The sequence below is a fragment of the Amphibalanus amphitrite genome, unplaced genomic scaffold, assembly GCF_019059575.1.
Source record: "Amphibalanus amphitrite isolate SeventyFive unplaced genomic scaffold, NRLGWU_Aamphi_draft 000180F_arrow, whole genome shotgun sequence".
Lineage (NCBI taxonomy): Eukaryota > Metazoa > Arthropoda > Thecostraca > Balanomorpha > Balanidae > Amphibalanus > Amphibalanus amphitrite.
In genome coordinates, this window is record NW_024881675.1 from 878,316 (window position 1) to 889,033 (window position 10,718).

A 10,718-nucleotide genomic window follows, 5' to 3' on the forward strand; every position below is an offset into this window, starting at 1 on the left:
GAGCCTAACCTACATTCGATGAGGTGCTTTGTCAAAAATGAATCGCTCGTTTTTTATAACCGATTTGCACGTATATATACAGTCACTCGAATACACTCAAGAGTCACTCATCGATATATTTCACAAATGCCCTTGAATCACTGTTACTGATCACATTCTCTAAACGTTACGGGTGTACCCATCTAAACACTTCCTCTAAAACGAGGCAAATCGGGCTGATGCGACTATGTGATATTGACCACCTAAAAAAGAGGAAAAAACGCAAGAGCACCTTGTCGCACTGCTATGCTTGATGCTAATGTGACACTTACCGGCTTTCCACCCTTGCATATGCTATCTACCCGTAGCTAGAAGTGCATGAGCAAGCCCCACCATCCCCTCACCCCACGCCAAACGCCCGCGTCTAGAACCCGTATCCGGACGGGTTTCCCGCGAGCTTCTCCTGGAGCACGCGGCGCCGGGAGCGGGCCTCGTCCCAGTCGATGTAGCCGCCCTCCAGGTGACGCTCGCCGACCTTATCCGACTCGTAGAGCGGCTCGCGGCCGTGCACCAGGCGCACGTTGTCGAACACAATCATGTCGCCTGTGGGGAAAGCGGGGGAGGGAGAGGTTCGAGAGGCCATGTCGCTTGTCCATGTTACTTGTGGGAGTATGGGGGCGGAGGGGTAGTTTTGGGTTGGGATGTCCGACAAACACTTTCTAATAGGGGAGGTCGAGCTTGGGAACGAGGTTCAGAGTGATGTTTTTGGGATGCAGCGTGACTTCATTTGATGCGACCTCGCGGTAAAATGTTACCGCATGCCGGATACTCATGAAATGAAACGCACACGTGAGGCCAGGTCCTGTAACATTAACCAAAAATGCATATCAAGCCATTAACCTTGGTTGATTTATCAACATGTATGCTCACCTTCATTCATTTTGCGTTTGATGATGTACTTTTCATCGTACAGCATGTTGAGCAGCTTCTTCTTGGCCTTGTACCAGGGCTCCACCTGGTCTAGAGGTACGGAGAAGTACGAGTCCCTCTGGGAGGTGGTGAACCTCAGACACTGCAGGGCGCCCTCCGAGTCGGTCCTGAGGGTCACCAGGTCAAGGTCACAAGGCAAAATGGAGCGATCTATCTAGCCAGTGTGTCAGTAAAATGTGTTACGGCGCAGTTCGCCAGAAATAATCCAAACATCAGGTATTGTTTATCGTATCGTACCGCCACGCAGGGATGCAGAGTCGACTGCTTATCGAAGACTCCAAATCCGGCTGTAAAAATCGACTTGATTCCAACTCTGACTCCGACTTCAACTCCAATTCCGGGCATTCCTGTGCAAGCCCTCATCACAGTAATAGAGCTCGTGTCTAAGACGCTTTTTATCTTGCCCGTTTAATCCCTTGCGCATTCCAAATACTTGCATTTCCTATATACCTGGCTAGTTACATGTAAACTAACTGCACCAAATTTAGGCTTTGGCGCAGTTCCCCTTTCTGCTTTTCAGCTGTCAAACTGAAATGTCCTTCCAAAACAGGGACCTGACCTTGGCTGCGACAAGATCTGTCTTTGATTGGTCAACAAACGTATTTTTTCGATAAACGGGCTTAGAGTATGACTTATATTGACTAACTCGCACAATTTCGACTCTGATTTTGGAGTCGGAGTCGATTAGCTCTTAGTGACTCCGAATCCGACCAGACCTGCCTTCTCTGGCCCAATTCTTCCTTGACTCCGCAGCTCTGTAGTCTGCACAATGTCTCGCACTTTCACTTACGTGATCACGGGTGCCTTGAGTAGTTTGAAGTGCGCCTGGCCGTTGTCGCTCTTGGTGACGTTTTTGAAGTCGACCGGCACGGTGGCGAGCGTGTGGAACGCCTGGGGGTCCTCCCTGCGGAGGTCCTCGCACACCTTGGCTCCGTCGGCCAGCTGCGTCTCACCGCCCTTACCCTCGTACTGGACAATAAAGTGCAGCAGCTGGATCTGAAAAACACGCAAATCGAATTCTGCTGGTCTGTCTTGAAACCGCACTATGGTAATTTGAAGTTAAATAGGCCATGGGTTTATCAGATTCAGTGACCCTTCAAACTAATGGTGGACGGCGGCTCAGGCTTGTTTAAACTATCCGAGGCCTTTGGAAGTTGAAGTATTTGCTTCTAAGGGTCACTCTGGATTAATTATTTTCAGGTTTGGTCTCTGTCAGAGATGACTCACGCCCGGCATGTAGTCGTAGTAGCAGGAGTCGGTATGGATCTCGATGTTGTTGCCCGTGTAGGCGATGCTGTTCGGGTCCACCTTCACTCGCACAGTGAACTCGTCACTGTGGGTGAATGTTTCTGGTCAGTCTCGACAGGGCATGGTCGAAAGAAATTACAAGTTAATTGGACTGTGGTATGTTACTGTGGGTAGTTGGACACATTGTCCGATGTCCATTTAGACTATGCATTTGACATCGAATGTCTATATTTGCCGTATGATATGTTCTGAATGCGCAGATAAGAAGTTAAAAGTCCAATGCCGATATGCCGCTACTCACCCATAAATTAGGCGGATTGTTGACATTGTTGACATCACCAGCCCACATCACACCATTCACTACCGGAGAGATCCGGTTTATCCGGTTTGTTTTTGGACTGGTGTCACCACGTGAGACGTTCCACGTGCTGGGAGTGGGCCGTGCCATGATCTGGTGACCACGCGAGACGTCTGGTCCGCTGTTCCGCGCGTCAAAGTGACACCGGGCTGGACAATGTCAGAGCGCGTGAAGCGGCAGACCGGCACTCAGTCGTGTGGCTATTTAATACACATTGCCGGGAACGGCCTTGTGAATGGTTCATCTGATCCACGTGGCGATGGGCCGGATATTTTATTTCAAGAGGGCTCGTGAACAGACATGTGCTTGGATCCGAGAGCTGGATCTATGATCTCAGTGGATCTCTCGACAAAATAGAGGGGTTGGATCTATGATCCGAGTGGATCTCTCGACAAAATTCAGGGGTTGGATCTATGATCCGAATGGATCTCTCGACAAAATTTAGGGGTTGGATCTATGATCTCTGTGGATCCAGCGGGCAAAAATTTGTGGAGGACCTATGATCTGTATGGATCTCACGACAACATGTAGCCAATGAAACCCTTATCCTACATAATTGTACACCTTACAGTGCAATACAATTGAGAATTATCACTTGTGGACATGGTTATTGGTTAAGACCACTTGTAATCATTAGGTATCAACATTAAATTTGAATTTAAATAAACAACATTTGTACTACATTTAAAATAAACCAAGAACATGCATATTGCTACTTTTTGTGACCAATTGTAACTTTTTCATGACAGCACTGATGACAATCTTATCAACAAGCTACAGCCACTTTAATTCAATGAACAAACAGTACAGACAGATGCAGTGGCAGCAGGGCACTGCAGATTTTCATTTCAATTTTGGTCCCATTCTTTCCATGCAACGCCAGTAGGGCTAATGTTAAATGCCAAAATCTATGGGGGGCACCGTACCCTGGTGCCACCCCCCCCCCCCCCTGTTTTGCCGCGTATGGACAGATGTTAGGAAATCAAACCTGGAAGCCAAATAGGTCAGTTTTGTTAAAAATAATCCAGCAATCCACTTCCCCCAGGTATGAAATCCCAATCCAGAATGTTCGTATGAGCTATTAGTATGTGCAACACAATTTCGATGTAGTAAGAATAGCAACCAACCTCTAATACTTTCCTAATAAAATTACAAGCTAAAAAATGGCATCAACTTCTTCAGATTACCTACTTTTGGCATCTTGCCACGTGTGGTCCGTGAATGTCGAATTCAGAATCATGTTGTTGAAATCAGAGGCGTTGAAATGGATTGATGCCATTAATTCATTCGTGTAGCTAATCTCCATTCCTTGAAATCTCTAGGAAAAGGCTGTAGACTTAGAGCGGACACGAACGTAAATATTTTGTTAGGGACCTACTATTCAACTTGTCTTGGCGAATGCCGGATGTCGGCATTTGAAGGTAGACCTTATCTTGAATCGCTTGGGGTAAAGAATGGTCGAGAATCTAAAATCGTTATTTCAAGGCTAAAGCAAGCCTAAAGTGTTATAGTAACTATGCAGTAAGTCAGCTCTTACCTTGCTGCAGTGCTGCATTTTGTTCACAAAGCCGACCCCGCCGGCGGTTATATGGCCTTGCCGCCGGCCCTCGGATTTAGGCGCTGCGGTACAGCATAACCTACAGGCGCTCACTACTAGCGACATCTATTGACTGGAATAGAAGTAGAGATACAATGCCCCGCAAGACTGTTTGCGGTGGTTGGGTTCGCAGTTTGAAACTTTAAAGCTAGAATTTGTTAAGTATTACCGAAAGTGTGATGATCCATATCTTTTCTCGGATTTTTTTTTTTTTTTTTGCGAACGATGTCCAGAGTGTTACTGTTGGGCGTTGGCAACACAAATAGCTAGAACAAATATGTGAGTATTGCCTCCTGCACCACAATTCCGCTCTGTAAAGAAATAACTGCATCATACGGCCGTCTGCCGTCCATTCGCAGGATCCCTTTCTCCCGCTCGCCCACTGCTCACCCGAAATGGGACGTCCTCATGAAGGCGACCTTCTCACAGAAGGCCCGCACGGCGCCGGGCCGTTTGGGCGCCCCCTCGAGCAGCACCAGGCCGTAGCGCTCCAGGTTCAGCAGCGCCTCCAGCATGGCGGCGTCCTCGCTCATGACCAGGTCGTAGGGGAGTCGCGGCAGGCTCTGGGCCATCTCGGCGCCCCAGGTGACTGTGCCCGGCCGGTGGAGCGCGGCGCGCTGCCGCTGCGGGCCCGGCTCGAACGCTCGCTGCCGCAGCCAGTCGACCGGGAACGAGCACGAGCAGCCATCCGACCACGAGACCGAGATGGACTGGGCGTCTGTAGAGAGCTGAGGGGACGGAGAGTCGGGTCAGCAGGGTCTTGGCTATCTGACTACGAAGCAGAGATGGACTGTGCGTCTGTAGAGAGCTGTGAAGGCCGTGAGGCAGGTTATGGGAGAGGTATCGAGTTGGAGCTGTGCTTACTTCGGTTATTATAAATCGTGGAAAGTTGTTTGTCTTTTTGTGTTGGTAGAAATCCGTTCAAAGTTTGGGTCATTTTCCGGTAGTAAACAGACTTCCATTGTTGCAAGTTCAATATCCAGTCGATCCAGATGATGCTCTGGCCTCGAATGTGCATTGGATATGTAGCAATAGTGTTCATGTGCATACCTGAGAGCTGCTGTACACTTAATACAAAATAGACCAAGTTTCCAAGGAAACGGCACGATAGTTAGATGAATTTACTTCATTCGTGTTAACGTCCGTTTCTAAATTTGAAGCAGTGAACGAACTCGTCACCGAATACGTCCGCATTTCACCGCCTCAGCTCATCAGTTTTGAATACCAACGCAGCTGCTTACCTCAGCCTTTGTGAGCGTGCAGTCGACGTCCAGGTGCTCCATGAGCAGGGTCCTCACGTGGATGGAGCCGGCGGTGTAGCACTTGCTGCAGTGACAGTTGTCTCTCAGCCACACGGCGGGGTACTCCGACTGTCCACCGTCTGCCCAGCGCACCAGCAGGCGACGGGAGCCACTCACAATGCTAGCCTCGCTCGCCATCTTGCTGATCAGCTTCTGTAGATATGTATTCAGCAACTCGCTCTGCTGTTTGTCCTGTTCAGCAGCTTGCTCAGCTGTTTGTCCTGTTTCCTTCTATCTTTCGGGCGTGTCTGGACGCTCCGCACGTTGTTTAATGGGCGTGCTCCGATGCGGTCGGGCCCGCTGCCGGCGAGGGAGTGACGCGACTCGCGGCGGGGTCGGCACGCCGGGAACGACGGCCCCGCCCCTCCGGCCGACTGCCTGGCCAGATTCCAGAGGTTATATTCCGTCGCACTCGTCATAGGGCCAGAGGGCTGTTGACACTGCCGTTGCTAGGTCAGCATGCTATATAATGTATATTGAGCTGAGCATGCTAGCTTCTACATATAGTTAGTTGTAGAATGTCCGGAAAACTATCTTCAGGTATGCCACCTACCTCAGAAGGCACGCCTTCAGCTTCATCAGATTCAGCACTGTGATAAGAGACTAGATTCAGATATGTGCATTGCATTGATGTGATTTGTGAATGAAGGATCTGTGATCTGTGGGATCAAAGCCCTATGATCTTTGTGGAGTTCAGACGAACATGAAGGCTGAGATAGCTGAAAAATATCTTCAGCTTTTATTTTGATATGATTAGATGAGGTGATCGTTCACATTCAGCGTGATAGTTTATCAAATCAAAATCTTTGTGTTTTATTTGACTTTGTATATCTCAGTAGACAGTACTTTATCACAAGCCCCTGATACGCTATGTTGTGACACGATCTTCCTGGACTCTCGTGGTCCGATTCTCGTCCGATATTACCAGTAGGTCACCGAACACGACCAACGGTAAATAGTAGCACACTCGGCAACGTATACCATCCCATGCCGACACTTCCGAGAGACAGCTATTGGGCCGCGCACCAGCAGCCACTGCAGGCTTATAGAGCTCCTAATGCACCAGATGCCAGGCTAGATTTATTGTCTGATAAACAAAGCTAAGTGTCTGTCTGTGTCGGGTCACGCTATGGCTGTCTCAAGTCTTGGAATTCTAAACTGTGGCCGATGGTGACAGCATTTGAGACGATGCACTTTGGCAACGCTAAGTTCGTCTTCCAATGTTTCTTTTTTTGCGTAAAACACAAATTTTTGATAATTTGTGCACTCTCCACTTTTTTACATTTTTCATTCCCTTCTTCAGAAGTCACTTAGGTAGTTATTTCAGCAACAAATCTTGCTGACACTGACAAATATATCTCAAAACACCTACAATGTGAGAGGGGGCGGAGCAAGGCCCGTGCTGAGTACCTATATACCTACCTACAAGCTTCCTTTGGCGATTGGCTCTGCCCTTTGAGATAATGTGTCGGCGGTTGCTGTGGTATCGAATGTGACTGTAGTGTGTGAGTCAGGCATTGCAGCGTGTCCTGTGAGCCCGCCGCGGCGTCGGCGAACAATGGGGCCGGGTCGTCTTCTTTACTTGACACCCGCCGCTGAGTGATGGCCGCCGCCGCGGCGGGCTGGTGTGGGGTGAGTGTGCCGGCCAGCCAGTCCTGCTCTGGCTGGCCGGCCGTGCGGTCCATATATACAGTCTACAGTTACACGTGGTTGTTCCCGTTTTACTTTCTACAAGCTATTTCGGCCTTACACCAGAGTGAAGAAGACGACCCGGCCCCATTGTTCGCCGACGCCGCGGCGGGCTCACAGGACACGCTGCAATGCCTGACTCACACACTACAGTCACATTCGATACCACAGCAACCGCCGACACAGATAACCTGGAAGACACTGCACTTAACCCGCGCCCCGTTGGAGGAGGGGGGGGGGGGCGAAACGCCCCCTCTCCTTTTCAGTCGATATCTCCCAAAGTAGATATCGCCACGAAACTTTCAGGACTCCTCCGGGCATCAATTTGACACCTTGTGAGTTGTGACCAAAAATGTTTCCAAAGCCTATGATATATTGGCCGTTACTGATGTCAGAGTGACGTCAATGACGTCAGAGTGAGGTCATGTTCTGCCGTTTTCGACCCAAAAAAGGTTTTGCGGGAAGAGCTGTCATGTCTACAGTTTTGGAGTTATAGAAACCATTTCAGAATAAAAAGTTGTAGGATTAACAGCGCTACATAAGCTATCTTGGATTTTTATTTTTTCCAATTTAGACCCCCAAAATTCAAAAAGTGATTCCTTTATATAATACACCCAAATAGCAATTTTTCTCAAAATTTTGAAAAAAAAACGCAGTAAATGTGAGGTATAGAACTATTGGTCTGCTATTGACATGCCAATTTTGAGCTCGATAGCTTCATTTTTGGCAAAGCAATGGCGAAAAAACTGCTTACAATTTATGACGTAAATTTTCGGTGAGCTGCATCGAATAGACGCTCTTTTTATGGAAAACATCAACTTTGAAATTAAACTTTTTTTACCTGGCGTTGACCTGACCTCCACCAGAACGGAACCTAAACCGGTCCTTATGGTCGTGTAATTAGGTACACCATTGAATTTGAAATGTAAAATTGGCCATAAAACATGCATCACACGACCTTAGTATAGTTGGGTCCATATTGGGACCCTTTGTGACCTGACCTCTGTGACCTGACCTGGCATAAGTGACCTCCTAAGCAGCATATGTGTGAGGCGACCACCGCTGCATCGCTGATCTTCGATAAAATGCCTTTTATTCGATGTTAGAAGGCCTTTAGAAGGTCGCATTCCTTAGAAGGCCCGTAATCGGTGAAAATGCGACCTTTGAACTGACCTGTGACGTCATTGGTTTCACCTAGGTCAACGAAACCTCATCACAATGTTATTCCCTGGTAGTGCTATCGAATGCCGTTTGAAATTTCAAAATCAGTTGGTAGGTTAACGAGATCTGAGGGGGAGGGCAAAACGCCCGCCCCCCCCCCCTCCAACGGGTGGTAGGTTCCGCCAATAGCACAAGGGGGCGCGGGTTAATACAACTCACCATCACATATAAATTAGAAACAACAGATTGTAGCAATTGGGCTAAGGACAGTGACCCGAAACGACCTCTATATTAAGAACCGCCGAATGGTGAGCGATACCACCTATAGATGGGGCCGTATAAGTGCACGCTGCGCCCTGCGATTACGTGACAAAGGATCGTAAGACAAAAGATCGTATGGAAAAAGATCGTACGAAAATGATCGTAAGATAAAGATCGTATGTTGTAAAAGATCGTACGGTAAAAAGATCGTAAGCAAAAGATCGTAAAGAAATTGATCGTATGCAAAAGATCGTACGAAAATGATCGTAAGATAAAGATCGTATGTTGTAAAAGAACGTACGACAAAAAGATCGTAAGCAAAAGATCGTAAAGCAATTGATCGTATGAAAAAGATCGTAGGAAAATGATCGTAAGATAAATATCGTATGTCGCAAAAGATCGTTAGACCAAGGATCGTAAGCAAAAGATCGTAAAGCAATGGATCGTACAAAAAAGATCGTAGGAAAATGATCGTAAGTAGAGGTGGCAAAATGTGGACCCGAGGACCCGGTCCAAAGAACCAGTCTGGACCCATATGGGTCCAGACCGGTTCCTGGAAATTTTCAGACGGGTCCAACCGGGTCCTACCATAAACTATACATCTTGCACACTGCAGGCGCGGATACAAGGGGGGGGGCATGGGGGCCATGGCCCCCCCCCCTTGGCCGATTTTTTTCAAAAATAAAATAAAAAGTTAAAAAGCTGAAAAGGGGGCCTCCTGAAAATAAAGTGGCCGAAATCCGATGAGTTTTTTTTTAACCTACCCACTTAGTTATTTCTTAGAAGACTAGCTGAGAAGACTTCTTTGTTAGAAGATTGGTAAAGCTTTTCATAACTTGGAGGTCTCTTATACTCACAGAGATGACCACTTTTACAGGGCCTCCTAACCTGCACAGAGGGCCTCCAAGCCTGCACAGATGTCCTAACAAACACAAAATCTCTTAGCCTACACAGAGGCCTCCACTCGCATCCGAACAAAGGGCCTCCTAGCCAACACAGAGGGCCTCCTAACTCACACAGAAGGTCTCCTATCCTGCACAGAGGGACTCCAAGCCTGCACAGATATCCTCTTCGCCAACACAGGACCTCTTAATCTCCACAGAGGGCCTCCACTCGCATCCACTGAACAGCTAGATAAGCTCAATAGACGCAGTTTTTTTTTGGGGGGGGGGGCCCAACAAGTGGGAAGATGGGGCCTCCAACAGGTGGGGGGCCTCCTGGTTTCTAATGGCCCCTCCCTTGGAGATTTTCTGGATCCGCCCCTGTGCACACTACACATCATTGCAAAATATGAAGTGAATGTTTCTTTGCACACAGTAGCTCATGAGTATTTTCAGTGGGAAACAGGCTGTTTTACATGATGCAACTAATGATTCCTACAAGAAGTTTGTATTAATTGACTTTTGGGGAACGGGTCCAACTGGTTCCGGTTCCAACTAAGACCGGGTCCGACTGGTTCCAGAAATGTCCGGCCGGGTATGGTTCGAGTCTGGTTCCAAAAATTTTCATCTTTTGCCACCTCTAATCGTAAGATTAAGATAATATGTTGTAAAAGATCGCTCGACAAAAGATCGTAACGTTACGTTCGTAAAGTAAATAATCGTATAGAATAGTGTTGTTACGAGCAAGCGAGCGCAGCGAGCGAAGCGAAGTCTTTTCAATATAACGGCTGGAAGTATGAGCAGAGAACTAGAAGCTGCCAGAGCGAACAGAGTGGCATGATATGGTCTGCGGGCCGCGGGCATTGAGCTTTCGTTAGGAGTCTTTTTAGAAGTCTTTTCAATATAACGGCTGGAAGTATGAGCAGAGAACTAGAAGCTGCCAGAGCGAACAGAGTGGCTGGGCATGATATGGTCTGCGGGCCGCGGGCATTGAGCTTTCGTTAGGATGCAGGCAGGCTATCGGGGAAACTGGCCGGGTGTTTGTCGTTTGAACGGCTTGTATTTTGCAATTTGTCAAAAGAAATGATCGCATACAAGTTGTTTGTGGTTATTACCAATAATGGACAATTGACATCTTTAACCGGCCTTCGATAACAATTACTCCTATAACTAGGATTGGATTGAAACTAGGATCCTATAACTAGGAGGATTGCGACTTCGATAGTGATAACGCGATAAACATCTGTTGATGA

At 47.8% G+C, this 10,718-nt stretch overlaps 1 protein-coding gene across 1 annotated transcript; it reads right to left on the reverse strand.

Moving 5' to 3' along the window:
* Nucleotides 1-102: 102 nt before the first annotated feature.
* On the reverse strand, nucleotides 103-5,845 carry LOC122384049 (gamma-butyrobetaine dioxygenase-like). Its single transcript, XM_043371021.1, has 6 exons — nucleotides 5,414-5,845; nucleotides 4,563-4,900; nucleotides 2,197-2,302; nucleotides 1,760-1,965; nucleotides 910-1,076; nucleotides 103-582 (listed from the first exon to the last, which is right to left on the reverse strand). Exons 1-6 carry the CDS (start codon nucleotides 5,609-5,611, stop codon nucleotides 404-406), a joined length of 1,194 nt encoding a protein of 397 aa, XP_043226956.1. The 5' UTR covers nucleotides 5,612-5,845; the 3' UTR covers nucleotides 103-403.
* Nucleotides 5,846-10,718: the final 4,873 nt, after the last annotated feature.

Coding starts and splice junctions, on each gene's coding strand:
- LOC122384049 (XM_043371021.1), bottom strand. CDS start 5,611: ATGGCGAGCGAGGCTAGCATTGTGAGTGGCTCCCGTCGCCTGCTGGTG. Junction 2,303..4,562: donor ATGAGGACGTCCCATTTCGG/GTGAGCAGTGGG, acceptor ATTCACCCACAG/TGACGAGTTCACTGTGCGAG. Junction 1,077..1,759: donor CTCAAGGCACCCGTGATCAC/GTAAGTGAAAGT, acceptor GGTGACCCTCAG/GACCGACTCGGAGGGCGCCC.